The 16,194-nt window shown below is 42.7% G+C and overlaps 1 protein-coding gene across 2 annotated transcripts; it reads left to right on the top strand.

Moving 5' to 3' along the window:
* The first annotated feature begins 604 nt into the window (after positions 1–604).
* LOX (lysyl oxidase) lies at positions 605–13,737 on the top strand. 2 transcript variants are annotated; one of them, XM_064736429.1, is made up of 7 exons: positions 606–1,716; positions 2,020–2,128; positions 3,424–3,561; positions 5,706–5,862; positions 8,207–8,302; positions 8,463–8,578; positions 10,058–13,737. In XM_064736429.1, exons 1-7 carry the CDS (start codon positions 993–995, stop codon positions 10,062–10,064), a joined length of 1,347 nt encoding a protein of 448 aa, XP_064592499.1. In that variant the 5' UTR covers positions 606–992; the 3' UTR covers positions 10,065–13,737. The 2 variants fall into 2 exon arrangements, with proteins under 2 accessions (XP_064592500.1, XP_064592499.1); XM_064736430.1 differs by lacking the exon at positions 10,058–13,737 and having other exon boundaries at positions 605–1,716; positions 8,463–8,582.
* Positions 13,738–16,194: the final 2,457 nt, after the last annotated feature.

Raw genomic sequence — 16,194 nt, 5'->3', positions numbered from 1 at the left:
AGCAGCTGCTCCAGCCCGGGAGATGTGCCGGCCAGCACATTTTCCAGAAACATGTTTCCTCTCTCGCCAGCGGCCCCTTCCCCCTCCCCGCCACCCCGTTTCTAGTCTCTCCAGCGCTGATGAGCTAATAGCATTTTTCCTTTGCATACTTTGGCGCTGCCCCACGGCATACTCTGGCAGCCTACGTGTGTCTGAGCGCGCCCGCCCGCCGCAGGCTCGGCACGGCTCGGCGCGGCTCGGGGCGCGGGGGGAGGCAGCGAGGCAGGGCAGGGCAGGCAGGCAGGGAGGATGGGGAGCCCCCGCCGCCGAGCCGGCCCGAGCCGCCCCGTGCCCCCGAGCTGCCCCGTCCCCCCCGTTCCCGTTCCCGTTCCCCTCGTTCCCGTTCCCCCGTTCCCGTTCCCCCGGTTCCCGTTCCCCCCGAGCCGCCCCCGCGCGGGGCGGGCGGGCGGGCGGGGGGCGGCCGTGGGGGGAACTGTCAGGGCCGCACGTTTCCAGCCGCATTACGTGAACAAATGGCGGGGGTGCAGCCAGCCCAGCCAGCGGGGCTTGTGTAACTTTGCGAGCGTGCCAGCAAGTTTAAAGTCCCTGGTCTCTCCTCCTCCTCCTCCTTCCCTCGCTCCAGACACCAGCGCGGGCCGGAGGACGATGAGAGGCTGATTGTTTGCTCCGGCTCCCATTCGCATCCCCTCGCCTATAAATACCGGGGAGAAGAAAAGCCGCTCTCGCCGCCTCCCCCGGGCCGGGTTTCCTTTCCGACGACCCGACCTGCCCGATGGCACCTCCCCGGTGCGGCAGCGCCTGAGACCCCGCTGCCCGCCCGACCCTTCCAGAAGCGCAGCCCGCACCCCTCGGCCTCCCGCACCGCCCCCCGCTCCCGCTCCATCCCGAGGAGCAGGAAAGGCGCCCCTCGCTCTCCTCTCGCCATCCCCCTCCCTCCCCTCTCGGTTTCGCCCGTATCTCTCTACCCGCCGGCGCCCACGAAAGAGGAGAAGATGCGTTTCGCGCCGCCGGGGCTCCTGCTCGCCCAGCTTCACGCGTGCATCTACTGGAGCTGCCTCTGGCCCGCCGGCTGCCAGCAGCAGCAGCCGCCGCGCCGGGACGCCCCGCCGCCCCCCGCCGCCTGGAGGCAGCGGATCCAGTGGGAGAACAACGGGCAGGTGTACAGCCTGCTCAGCCTGGGCTCCCAGTACCAGCCCCCGCGGCGCAGGCAGGCGGCCGAGGCGGCGGGCAGCCCCATCCTGCTGCTGCGGAACAACGGCACGGTGCTGCCGCGGAGAGCCGCCGCCCGCAGCAACGCCGCCAGCACCGCCGCGCAGCCCCAGCCCCAGCCGCAGCCCCAGCCCGCCGCCGGCAGCCGCGGGGGCTCCGGGGCTCGGCACTGGTTCCAGGCCGGCTACCAGGCTCCCTCCGGGGGCCGCGCCGCCGCCGCCGCGCAGCGGAGCCCGGGGGCCCGGGGCGCCTCCTCGGGGGCGCCGCGACCCAGCCCCGCCGGCGGCACCGGCACCGACGGCAACGGGAGCAGCGCCGGGGCCGGCAGCCTGCCGCCCCTGGGCAGCTTCAGGCCCGGCCGGGAAGATGTCATGGTAGGAGACGACCCCTACAACCCCTACAAGTACACGGACGATAACCCCTACTACAACTACTACGACACCTACGAGAGGCCCCGCCAGGGCAGCAGGTACAGACCCGGCTACGGCACCGGCTACTTCCAGTACGGTAAGAGCCCTCCTTCCCGCCCGCCGTCCTGCCCTGCCCTGCCGGGGCAGAACCCGGCGGTTCTGCCCAGTCCCTGCTGCCGGGACAGGGGCGAGCTACCGACGAACCCACCGCGGGCTCCGGGCGCCGTGTGTGCCGGGGGGGGGGTTTGGGATAAGCCTGGGCAAAGGGGAATGCGAGGATAACGGAGAGCAGGGGTCCGTAGCAAAACGACGGCTCCTAACGACTGGGATGGTAGCCAAATATTTGCAAACGTGTCCTGGGTTGATCTTACTGTTATGTGGTTGGTTTGATGAACTGCAGGTCTCCCTGACTTAGTCCCGGATCCCTATTACATCCAGGCGTCCACATATGTCCAGAGGATGTCCATGTATAACTTGAGATGTGCTGCCGAGGAGAACTGCTTGGCAAGGTAGGCATCGTCCCAAGGCTTTGCCCGTTTGCTGTGGGTTGCTGTGCTCCTGCTTCCACCTGTGAACGTGGCGAGGAAGGAGAAAAGTGAGGCTGGAGGGTTCACGGACACACAGCCCTTTTTAACCTTCTTCCGAGTTTGTGGCAGGTGGTAGAGAGAGCAGTCCTGCCACATTAGAGGGACGAGCTGCAGATCTCATGAAGAACCTACACGCTGTGGAAAGTTGTATTACATGTTTTTATTGTCAGGCTCAGTTGAATATTTCTGAATTTTGTGAAATGGAGGCACCTAGAAAAAACTTCATTCTGTTAATCTCCCTCCTCTACTCCCACAAGATCATATATTACTTCATTTAAAAAAAACCCAAAACTGAAGAACAAAAACCCTATTCTTAACCAGGACAATTTACCCTTTAGATTATAATAAGCTAATTGTTTCTGGGCCTATGCCTTTAAATGTCTCCTAAAACTAAAATCCCTCTGAAAAGTGTTTCAGAGTCTCTTAAGGGGCTGAAATAACAGCTTTGTTATGAAGTTAAGTCTTGTCCAGTTGGCAAAGAAGGATTTTTCCTGTTTTCTTTGGAAAGAAATCAACATGGCTGGTTTTAACCACTTTAACTTGTTTGATACCTTATCATGCAAAACAAATTTATTTATTTACCAGCATCATAAATTTATGTTTCAGGGTCATGCCTGCTCTTCACTTGCAAAAAAAAAAAAAAAAAAGACATAGCGGTTGGTTTGTTTTTTTTTTTTTTGCTAGCTTCACAGTGAAGAACTCATTGAAGTGTTCTTACTGGCCATTAGTTGATTAAAATATTCCAGTATTTAAAAGAGTGTAGGTAATTACTATGTAGAATGGGAAAACACAGCCTCATTCATATTCATATTAGTTTTTTGGTGTTTTTTAATAACAGAATCAGACATCTGTTTTGTGATCTTGCATACACAGGGAGTTATTTTTGTTAACAGCAACTAATAAAATTATGGTTTTTGGTACCAGAGTAATTTTACAGCTCAGCAGTGATCTTCTTCATAGAAAGAGTCAGTCAGTGGTCAAACTTCCACTTATAAAATTAAAACCAGGTCTGAATTTTACTCAGGTATTGGTCTGACACCAGGCATTTCCACACCATATGGAATTCCTCTGTGAATATCCAATGCACGAGGCTTATGGAGCCTGAAAAGATTTCTGCTATCAGTTACTTCTGAGACAATATAAAGAATTTTTTCAAAGTATTTCTCGCATATACTTATGGCTTTTTCCTTTGTTTTCTTTGGTCTGCACCATTGCAGCTCAGCTTATCGAGCAGATGTTAGAGACTATGACAATCGGGTGCTCTTGAGATTCCCCCAAAGAGTGAAGAACCAAGGCACATCGGATTTTCTGCCCAGCAGACCCCGTTACTCATGGGAGTGGCACAGCTGTCACCAGTGAGTGAAGTGCTCAGTATGGCATCTTCTAATTGTGCTTTTCACTAACAATTGTCACTTACAAGGACACATTTTCTAAAACTAAAGTGAAGTAGAGAGAAACCATAGGGAAACTTTAGCCTTTTACTACCTGATTAATTTTATGTTGGGGTAATTACTCTTTGTAGGTAGTGATAATTACACTTTGCACAGACAGATGAAATGAAGATGGATACAAAGCTTATCCATACCTGGGAAACTGTTACAATGTGTAGATTAAATACAAATACAAGTCTGAAATGAGATTTTACAGTAGCACTTTCTCCTTTTATTTTACATATAGTCCACTTACATTTAAGTGTACATTTAAGTAAATAAAAGTCCCAACTATGTAAAAATAAATAGAAACCCTAAAATGTACATTTACTGGCATATTCCCTATAATAACACCTCATTTTAAACAGTGACCCATACTTCTTGAGCTGAAGTTAATGATCTAGTTCTTCACAAGGAATAGTCCGATCAATTTGGAAAAGGAAAGCTGCTGAGTTGACTGGTGCCCTTATCAATAATATTCTATTTATATATGATGATATTTTGACATAGCAGCATTGCTCTAGAAACAGTATATTTGCTGGAAACACAGCAAGGGGAATTGCAGAACAAGCAGGTAATACTGCAAACCTGTACCTTTTTGGAAAACTCAGATGCAGGAGTTTGCAGGTTTGTTCCAGTTTTTGCTACTTCTCAGCAGGAGCAGCAATAAAATACTGGAACCAATTACTCAGAATACTTACGTCCACCTTATTTAAAGTACAACTGTGCTGCTACAGGCACATTAATGATAATCTTTTACTCATATTATCAATTTATAAATATTTCATGCATCAAAAAAGCTAAAACTAAATCAAACCGAACAAAAAAACCTCCACAAATGCTTTAGTTAACCTCTATCCCCGAAAAAAAATCTCCACCAATAACAATAATCCCCCAACCCTCATGCTTACAAACTGGATAAACGGATGGAATGAGTAGAGAGCACTTGAAGTTTTCCATTTGTAGAACAGTTTCTTACTGTGCCACAATAGCCCAGCTATCACTGTCCAGATGCAAAGTGTCTCTGATGTTGATTCAGTTCTTGGACAGAAAATACATTGCCTACAAAAGAATGCAGCTCTCGTGATCATTTCCATAACAGTGAAGCAAACTCTTTTGGAAATGAACCCAAACTGCCAGTTGCTTTGGCTAGCCATCAGACCTCAGTGTTAGTCATCATCATCTGTGGACTGGTTTTAGTGTTCTGGATGTGCTTTGAGGCTCCTGTGCTGCTTTGTTTTATCAATACATTTGAGTTTTGTTGATTAGGTCTTTCTCATATCCCTCTTGAGCTGAAATCATCCAAAAGTAATGGCAGACAAAAGATACGGTGCAGGTACAGAAGACAAGTTTATTTTCCCACACTTTTGGAAAGGGTGAAATTACAAGAATAAGAGGTGCTAAAACTCCACAGTAAGAGCTAGAAGTCACTTTGTGTGAAAGCAAGAAAAATGCATCCCCAAATCAAAAGAATAAACACTTCTGAAATAGAGACAGTACTAAGTACAGACTGTAAAAACAGCTGATAATGAATGAAATCTGCATTGCCAGTGCACAGAAGCTGATTTCTTTATGTAGATTTAGTCTTCACCAATGTTACAAATATGTTACACTGTCTGAGGGTCATGGAAATACTAAACCAAATTGTTGGGGTTTTGGTAGCAAGTAGCAAACTTCCATGGAATGTATGGTATGTAAGGTAAGCATTCCTAGTAAACCTCTGGTTAAAGGCACTTATAAGATGTTCAATTCAAATATGAACTATTTAATACTTGCTATTGTTGTTGGAAAAGAGGTGAAACAAAATTTTGGAAAAGCAGTACTGCTATGGAATCTTTCCCATAACAAATTAAAACCTATTATTTATTTATAGGATGATATGTGGTACTTGAAAATGAGAGTAATGAAAATAATTGAGTGGTCAGTAGTAGGAAAGTGTACTAACACACAAGTTTTGGGAAGTAATTAAATTTGTCCAGATTTAACGGGATGTAGATCAAATAGGAATATGTGAAAAAGATATTGATGAGATCTGATCCATCTCTAATGATGTACCTGTGGTTTAACAGACATTACCACAGCATGGATGAATTCAGCCACTATGACTTGTTGGATGCAAGCTCACACAGAAAAGTTGCTGAGGGTCACAAAGCAAGTTTCTGCCTCGAAGACACTTCCTGTGATTATGGATATTACAGGCGGTATGCATGTACAGCACACACACAGGTAGGAGCTGCTGTGGAGACAGCCACAGGTTTGTGTTTGGATAACCTTTCTGTCAATCACCTGATGCCCTAAATTAGCTGATGTCCTAACTAGCTTCTGGAATTCTCCATTGTACAGACCAGGATACTAACCTGGAGACTGGCAGTTCACCCACGTGCTGTTACCTGTGGGTTTCTTGTTAGAGGGCAGTGACACTCACTAGCGTAGCACCACTGCTCACTGAATTGTATTAAAACACACCCCAGGTGCTCGTGGCAGTAGCACTGGTCAGGCTTGCTAAGAGCACACAAGACAGCCCACAAAGAAGCTGTTCCCAAAGCTCATCTCCCCAGACTGACATTGTAGGGCGGTGCCGGGGTTCACAGCTGGTATTTTCTCCCTTGTGGAGTCTGCAGCTGTAAGGGGCTGGATTTCTGCAGCGCCTGGCACAGGAACCTCAGGGGGTTGCTCTGTGCCCGCAGGGCAGGAGGCTCTTTAGGAGAGTGGCACCTGTGTGGATGGTTTGGGGGCACATACCAACGTAGAGCCAGGTGCCAGGGCTTATTAGGGGAACATGGAAAAGGGAACACACCATTATGACAAATACATGCAAGAATCCTGCCTTGAACATTGCATCACCACCTCTCAGAACTGCTAAAGAAAAGCTTAAAAAGCCTTAAGTAGCCAACCCCAGCAGAACAAGGTTGATCAGCAGTGTAGTATGGCTAAGAAATTTCGTAGACTATTCCATTTGGAAAACCAGACGTAAGACCAAAACTTGACTGATTGTGGATTTAAAGAGGAAATTTTTGATATTTACTGACAATAGTTGATGTTTCCATCAATCCATGAACTGAAGACCTGTCAGGTACCAGCTTTAAAACAGAGAGGAGTGCTCTTTGGACACATGAATGAAGTATTAAATTCCTAGCCATTGGATGTCGCAGAGATCAAAAATCTCCATGGGCTCAAGAAGAATTTAGACAAAGTAACAGATGCTATTAAACACAAAGATCTAATGGTACCCCATGCCTTAAATACAGTTAAATGCATGGTGGAAGGAATTTGTTTGACATTACACATCCCATTCCTTATGCTCTTTTCTCATGAAGCATCTGCTGCTGACCACTGCCAGAGACATGACACTGAGCTTTGCTGGATCTGTGGTTTAACTCAGTGTGGCCATACGTACACACAAACCTGTATCCCTTATTCTGCAGCTTTTAATCTAGAAGGTAGTTATTCTGTCACAGAGAAATGACAGCTATGTTTCCCTGGCTGACGTGTCCACATTTGAATTTTAACTATAATGAATGATCTGCAATACATAGAGGCTTTGAAGAGGTTTTATAAATACCTTTTCTACTTCTGTAGACTATGACATCTAACTAAGCAACATACATATTTTACAGCTGAGTATTTGTGTCACTAGAATCACGGCTGTGTCAGCATTTCCACTGGAAGCCCATATTTCAGGGGTTTGTAATTGGACTGTAAAACTTTCCTCCAGCCTCAGACTTGGCACAAACATGCAAGAGTCTGAGCTGATCACCAGCTGGGTCAAGAGGGAATTCCTGCAGGACTTGGGTTTTCTGCACTCTGTGTGTTGCCAGAACAGATCAGCTCTGCCTAGAGCAATCTGTATTGGCCACAGCTAAAGACACTAGCTTTGAAACACCAACACATTCATATGTGGTGGTTCTTACTCATGTTCCTAACAAGGAAGAATTTTTCGGAAAGGTGCATCTGGAATAAAGGCTACATTTTCAGTTTCCTCAGATTCTTGTGTCACTATTTGTCTGAAGAGAGACCATTTCCATGCAAAGCTCAATGTGAAAATGGCCCTTAGCCCTACTATTCAAAGATGGCACATCCATAGCAAAATGTTACATCATTCCTACGGGTGGAGAGAGGATCCAACATGGTGATCAATGTACTCATGACCTCAGAAGATATTCACTCAACAATTACAGATACTTACCTCCAGTCTTTGGTCAATTTCATTGTCTTCTGATCTTATGTGAAGAACAGGAAATAATATCATCAGCAGTTTTGACATAAAAGGAGTATTGTAACAAGTGATTATAAGAAAATACAGATACCTCACAGATGAACAATTGTGAGGTAACTGTCAATATTATAGGTGTTTTTTATCCAGTAACAATAAAGGGCATAAAAAGTGGTACATTAGACTTAGGTGTTCTAGTTTAGACACACAAATAAAATGCAGGCTAAAAATAAGATTCCTTTTCTAAGTTGACTGTGATAGCTAAGTGAACTTCAGTCTGAGTGCCCCTAATGTTTAGAACGTCACTGTTTTTAAAGATTCATGTTTTTTCACATCCATCTTATCTTCATTCTTAAGGGTCTGAGCCCTGGCTGCTACGACACTTACAATGCTGACATAGACTGCCAGTGGATTGATATTACTGATGTAAAACCTGGAAATTACATTCTGAAGGTAAGCCTGTTGGGAATGGGGAGGTTTGGGGATTTTTGGGAGTGGTTTTTTTTTTTTTTTTCCTGTTTAAAGAAAGAGGCAAATCCTTTGCATTCATGCTTTGGCATGTGAGTCACTAGCTGGAGTGGCAGCAGACAGCAGCGTGCTCTCTCCCCTGCAGGTGAGTGTGAACCCCAGCTACCTGGTGCCCGAGTCAGACTACTCCAACAACATCGTGCGCTGCGACATCCGCTACACGGGCCACCACGCCTACGCCTCCGGCTGCACCATCTCCCCGTGAGTGCCTCCCCGCCCTGCCCTGCCCTCCCTGGCACCGCGCCCCACCGATGGCCTTTGGTTTTGTGGGAATTATAAAATTTGCGGGAACTCTGCTCTCGCACTCACGCCGTTGGAATATGTAACGCTTCCCAAAACTGCTGCTCCTGTCTGGTCTGCCAGATGACAACCTCTGGCTCGCACACCTTCCTTTGTGCTGGACCTCTCTAGGGTCATTCAGAGCCCTTTTGCAGCACCCACACACAACTGAGCAGGGCTCGTTGAGACGTTGTGCAAAATCCCACACGTGTGTGTTACCTCACTTGCAGAGCAGCCACTCTCCCTGAAACAGTTCTTTCACACATCCTTCACTTACAGTTTTGCTCTTTAAAAGTGTAAGCAATGACAAAAAAGTGCATTTTTACATTCTTTTTTCCTCCAAAAAGGCAAATTCATTTAATAAATGTCCTCATGGTAGATCTACTGTACCTTAGTATCTGTGAAAGACACACAGAGAAAGCAGTCTTCTGTAACAGAGGTAAGCAGTTCTCAGAACACTGTGCAAGTTGCTCATATGAAATATTTCTCAAGAGACTTCATTTGGTTTGTATAAGGAGCATTAACATTGTATAGAGTCCATATGAAACAAATCACGGAGTAGTGAAGGAAAAGTAAAACATATGACCAGTGCAGTCTTCTATAACAATATCAGTGAAACAGACTGAATTAATGTGACTCGCTTAGTTAGCCTGTGAAATATTCATTCCTTACTTTGCATTAGGAACTCAGTAGTTAAATGAGCCAAACTTACATTTCAAGCTTTTAACATCTAATCTCCCCATCTTACCTCTGAAAATGTTACTGAGTACAAAAAATAATAGAATAGTTAATGTCATAAAGACGTTTTAGATCATGAAGTCCAGCCATCAACCTCAGATGGCTCCAGGCTCACCATTAGAGCATATTCTCAATTGCCATATTCATATGGCTTATGAACGCTTCCAGACATAGCGACCTCACTACTTCCCTGGGTATTCTGCTCTGATGCTTTACAACCCTTTACGTGAAGAAGTTTCCCCTGATTCCCATCTAAACCTCCTCCTGAGGCCATTTCCTCTCATCCTGTCTCATTGGTGACGTGGGAGAAGAGACCAACCCACACCTCACCACTGCCTCCTTCCCTCAGGGATTCGTGGAGCGTGATGAGATCTCCCCTCAGCCTCCTCTCCTCCAGGCTAACACCTCATATACATATATATATATATATATATATATATATATATATATATATATATATATACACACATACACACACATGTATATACGTACACCATACATTTTATCTCTCCTCTCAGGTACATATTCAGGCCAGGCTAGGAAACCAAATGTCTGTCACTGTTGGCTGACTTGTGCTTTCCAGCTGACAAGTGGGTATTCAGCAGTTCCTCTTTCTGTGCGTGCCTGCTCACCTGCATAAAATTATTTCTCCTCTCTCAACAGATACTGAGAAATTTGCAAGAAGAGGACAAGATGGTGACAGATGTTTTGAACTGAAGTATCATTATACAAACTTCACTAGGATGCAAACACTATAGAAACAAAACTACAGAACATACACAGATATGCCCACACACCTTATGTGACTTTGAAGCACTTCTGCTGCTTCTCAACCAAAACTTAACTGGATTTTGAGAATCTAAATTGGCATTACTTGTATTGCTATTGAAATGCGTGAAACTGGTGCTTCATGTAGAGATATTTTAAATTTTGATAATCTAACTCATTCATAAAACATGGGACCATTTCTTAGCTCCTTCAAATCTGGAGTTTACATGATAGTAGACTGCAGTGGGAATATTACTGGTGAATGAGTTGAACATATTTAAAAACGTAGAAAAAATGTACACAAAATGAATTAAATAAAACTCAAGAGAAAGTGCTAATGTCAGCTATCAGAAAAGACAATTATGTAAAACAGATTAAGAGTGATGATACAGAACTATTAAAAATTCTTGCTAGGACACATTGATATGAAAGAGAGAAGTATGTTCAGTTTTCAAGGAATATTAACATATAGCAGAGAAATACATATATATTATATATATCAGTTATACCCCTGCAAGAAAAGTTATGTTTACATTTTTAATACATTAGAAGTTTTTCCATTTTCTTAAGTGAAAAACAGATGGGGTTTTGAAATACAACTTTCATCTGTGAAAATTAATTAAAAAGCTTGCCCACCTTTATATGTTCAAGAAATTTTTCAAGGCGGGACTTTTAAAAAAGTTCTGCAAACTTAATGTGGATAAAAAAATACCTGTCAAGAAGTGGGCTCTTGGAAATGATGAAGAGACCCTGATGTGGTCATCTGTGAAAAACATCCAACTTGAACAGGGTAAACCATCAAAATAATACAGGCAATTAACTCAGGTGGCACCACAAACAGAAGTAGGTCAGAATCTCTTACAAAGTATTTTTAGTGTGAAGAAAACCTACTACCTGCTTCCCCCTTAAGTACTGTAGTTGACTTTAAAATGTATATCTCAATATTCAAAATAACAAAGTTGAAAATATACTACGTAGAGAGGAAAAGCAAAAGTCAGTGTATTTGACATCCTTTAGGCTGTTCAGGAACCAAATGCAACATTGTTAAGGGGAAAAACTTCCAGCCCAAATTAATGTTTTTGCTGAACTGCTTAACTGGTGCTGGGTGTACTACTCCTCCTCCCATGCCCAAATTATTTTGCTTTTGCAGTGCACCCTGCTGTACGCTACAGTAGCTGTGATTTTTTGTTTAAACTGTGAAATGACATATCACAAGGGGATCTGGCTTTTTTTTTTTTTTCAGAAGATTTCTGATCATGTAAAATGAAGAATCTACTTTGGAGCAATGGGACCTAGAAATATTGATTGGTGTTCATTAATTTCATCAGCAGTTCAAAACACCTAATGAAATATTGGAAGCTCAGTAAATTTAAAAAAAAAATGAAAAAAGTGCTATTCAATATGGTTAAAAAATTAAAAATCTGAGGAGTATGGAGAGGTTTTATTATCACTATTGAGAATACTTCAGGTAGTATTTGGAAATATTTTATGCTTTAGAACCCTATGGATTTAATTTGGAAGTTTGATGAATTACCATAACATCCTTCATGGATCAGTTGTTTCTTAGTACATTTATTTAAGTTTATTTCCACCTTAATCATGACTTGGTTACACATTTGCACAATCAGAATTTAAAAGAAGCCTGAGAACCTGCAGCCTGGTGATTCCTACCCACCAGTGGGAGAGGGTGCAGAATAATATAATTTATACCTGCAGGTCCCTTTCTGTTTGCTGTGAGATCCATTATAGCAATCTGTAACCAGTACGGGCGATGAACAGAAGCAAAATTTGGAAACTTGATTTGTGAGAAGACCATTTGTTACATATGTCTGCAAAAACGAGGGCCTGTTTAAAGTCTAGGCTTCTGAAATCTCAGCCCAAAGAGTTCTTAGGTTTAAGAGGCGTTAAGGGATGCAAGCGCATTCACCTTTCTACAGACTTAGGCCAAAATTGGGGTCAGAGTCCTGAGAGCAGCTTGGGTGACGGACACAAACGCTGCTGAACGGAATTGCAGGCTGTGGGCACGGCTGCTCCCTGGCAGAGGGGGTGTGCTCGTAGCCCACGGTGCCTGGCGCTGGAATGGGATACGAGAGCACCAAGGGAGACGGAGCAGGGCGGGCAGGGGGTGCCCCTCACGTCTGTGCCCAAACCCCCTGCACAACTCCACGGGAGTCAGCAAGGAGCCAGAGGGCCTTGAGCATCTGTGCGGGTGGAACAAGTGGGAATGGCCTCGTTGGGAAAGGTGTTCAATGCTGTAACTTTGAATATTGGGGATACTGGAGCTACGAAAATGTAGCTTTTTTTTCCGTAGCAAAATATTGTATTTGTTTTGAAATGTGTGTTAAGCGACATGACATTGATGTACAATAGCACAAAAATTGCCTAAGACATGAACAGAAAAACAAGGGATTTTAGGATTAAAAAAAATGAAGGAATGTGACTTCAACCCTGTCTTAACTATAGTAAATCACAACGCGGTAGAAGTAGAAGAGTTTATTATATAGCATGTGTAGAAGTAGTTCTAACTAGGGGAGCGCCGACCAATATTTTCAGTATCTTGGCTCTGCAAATTTGACACCTTATTTTTTGCATACTGGAATATGTTTTTGAGATTATGAATATCTTTAAAAACTGTTTTAGAAAAAGTTTTTATTTTTACTGCACATTATATTTGGATTCCATTTTAACAGACATCGGGCTTTTTCCCTTATCTTTGATTGACATTGGTCTCAGTGGGAGCAAAACCAGATTTAAACTTTGTGGGATTTCTACTATGAATTTGCTGTCTTGCAGTCTCAAATTTCTTCTGAAAAGCCAGAGTGTATAAATGTGTGTGAAACAATAACCTCCCACACTTCAAATCTTTACTTAAGAATTGCACATGAGGAACATAATGTATGTCAGGCTCATTAGAGGAAGGGTTTGCTATATATTTTTTTTAATCCTGAAATACATTTGGTATTTGTGTATTTCTAGACAAAAGTGTTACAAAAATGACAGACTGGTCACCAATGGAACCAAAACATTGTGTAGATGATGGTTTTGTGTTAGGAAAAGTCTACTCGGTTTTTTTTACTGCTCCAGAATGAATGCACATATCAAATGTACCTTCCTATTGTCATTCATGCATTGTTTGCAGTCTGCTCATTCAAAACCAGCAGGGTGGTTTTCATAAATGAGACATTGAAAGGTGGTTTTATCCTGTGTCTCACATTTATGCCAAAAAGGCATTTTCATTTTCTCCAAATCCTAAAAGGTGCTGAAAGATTTTTAACTTGAATTAAAACCAAAGAGTATGTAATTGGGAGGTTTTTATTATGCAACTAAATGCTACAGATACAGTGAAATGCCACTTATTTTTGCAACTTTCTTGAAGACTTTTCATTATTTTCTTCACTTTTCTTCAAAGAGTCTTAATTTCAGTAACTTTGCATCTTTATCTGAAGAGCTCTAATTTATAATATTCATGCACTAGCTTTGTATTCTTCACTGCACTTTCATATTCTTGTGTTACCTGCCCGTATTATGGTTGCAAGTTTATGTGAAAATGACTTGAATAAAATGTTTCAAGCGTTCTGCTTGTCGAAGTATTGCACTTACTGCACAGGCCAGATCCATCCCTCAGTGAGAAGGCTTCAGTTAAGGTTGTTACACCTACATGAGAATGAAGAAAATTCTGTCTTGCTGGCATGGTCTCAGAAAAAATAGGACAAGAAGGTAGAAACAAAAAAATAAAAAATTCAAGGCATGATAAACTACCCCCCACACTACAAAAAGGATTAACCTGTCAAAGTTTAACAGGAGGAGGCATATGGTTCATCCGGACACACGATTTCCTTACCATATCTGTCTTGGTAAAAACAGGAACTTAAAAAGCACTGTCTGAATTTCTGCTCCAAAAACTAAGCTTTCACAGAAAGAACACTTGAGCAGTACATGGTGGGAAGTCTGTGTACTCTAGAAAACTGACTAACAGATTAAACATGCAGTTACACATTTTATCCTGTTATTTACACCCTCTGAGTACAAGCCAGATCCTGCTGCCTCTTCGATCTGTATGCTGAACTGATGAAACAGTCTGAGTTGAGAAGCATCTCTTGTCCCTTCACTGAGGGACAACTACAGAAGAGAACAGTTCAAAAGAGACTTGGAGTCTAAATAGTTTAATAGTTAAAAAGAGTCTTACTGGAGACTCTTTCCTATTGGAAGTCATCAAACACACAATTATCAAATAACTGGCACTCTTGGCTTCATGTAAATGGAGAAAAAAACAGTGTAATATCTTTTAAAATTCATAAAAGTAGAATTATTTCAGATAAAACCCTCTTTGTGTAATGTTTCTCTATTTAAAAAGTATTTCCCATCCTACTACTAATTAGAGCTAAGAACTTCAAACCGAGAATTTCTCCAAGTGCTATTCCTAGAGCACAGAACCTGGAGTGGATCAGCTTCTGTGCAAATACAAAAATGCAATAAAAATGGCATGTGATAATTGCAGAAAGCACATTCAAATCTATTGAAAATTAAGCAACTCCTAGTTCCCACATACCTTCTACCCCAATTCTGCTATCTCATTTTCACATTGCATCACAAAATGATCTGCCACCAGCAGATCTACCACCATTCACAAAGCAGCTCAACACTTTCACTCCAGAAAGTATTGCTGTAACTGAATTTTCATTCAAGCCCCTTTTTTCCTGATCTAACAATTCTAAAAAAAACTGATTAAAGAAGTATTTACCCCTCTTTGGAAGTCTACAGAATGGGCCAGTCAATAACACACCTGTTGGCTATTAAAAAAACCCCAACAATCACATTTAAACTAGTGATGACTGTCTTAAAAGATACTGAAAAAAAAGATCTTGTTGGTAAGCCTGAAGTGAAAAAATTGTGCACCTGAAGCAGCCTAGAAGTATCTGACAGTACTAACCTGGCTAAAGATATTTCTTCTATGGTATGGTACTGAATGGAAAAGCATGGTTCTCAACATTTTAAAATCTAATCATCACAGAAAGAAATAACTTCCCGTGTCACTATAAAAATAAATTGCTAGTACTTTGTGAGAGGCCTCTGTCTAAACAGTGCCACAGATATGATGTAAGTTAAAATCACATATATGCTGAAAATGTTACGTTGTTATAATGAAGAGAAAACGTTCTAAACTTTATCAACAACCTCCAGGCAGGTTCACTGGGTTTATCAGTTCATAAACAAACCGCCCAGTTACACGTAAAAGATATTATCAAGCCTCCACCATCACTACTCATTTGTATAATGTATTAAGGCTGTGCTCCAGGTGAGTCACTAAGCACCAGCAGAAAGTAGCAGTAACCCATTAGAATATGAAGTAATGCCAGTATCCTAATCTCTCTTCTCTCATTCATGTTCAGCGCATGTTATCTTTTTTCTTTTCTTTAAAGTAAGAGCTCAGAATATTTTGGAAAAAAAAATTTAAAAAAAAAGGATGTTTTGATAAGTCAGGCTTCCTTCAGGGAGAATTCTGTGGCCACAAATTACAGCTGTAATAATGCAGTAAGAAACTTGCTCTAATGCCAAGATAAACCAATGCTCCTAGATCTTTCAAGCACATGCAAAAAAGCACTTTAGAACATTGGCTCCTTGAAGTCTTGAAGTTTTCTTCAAACTATTTGCAAGCTTTAAATTTTTGATCCTTAAATAGGGAAGTCATCTGCTAAAAGAAAGGTAAGCAGTCCATGAAAAACTCTTACCACTGATGACACCTACCAAAAGACATTTCTCTTGCCTTACACTGGAAACGGAGAAGTCACATACCAAACCTTTGTTTGTTGTGTTATTCATATAGGATTGATTTACTTATTGTATTTAAAGCTTTAAAGATTAACATTTGCACCTGAAATCTTGAAGTTTGTAGAAAGCAGGCAAATGCATGGCTTTTTCTGTGAAATACAATCCTACAAAACCACAGTAAACAAGTTTCTGTGCTTTACTTTGAAGCTTTTGGCCTTCAATAATGTTCCATATGGGACAGTGAAAATAACAGCAACAAAACC

Source organism: Zonotrichia leucophrys, chromosome Z (assembly GCF_028769735.1).
Source record: "Zonotrichia leucophrys gambelii isolate GWCS_2022_RI chromosome Z, RI_Zleu_2.0, whole genome shotgun sequence".
NCBI classification, from domain to species: Eukaryota; Metazoa; Chordata; class Aves; order Passeriformes; family Passerellidae; genus Zonotrichia; species Zonotrichia leucophrys.
This window is presented reverse-complemented; position numbering and strand designations above follow the sequence as displayed.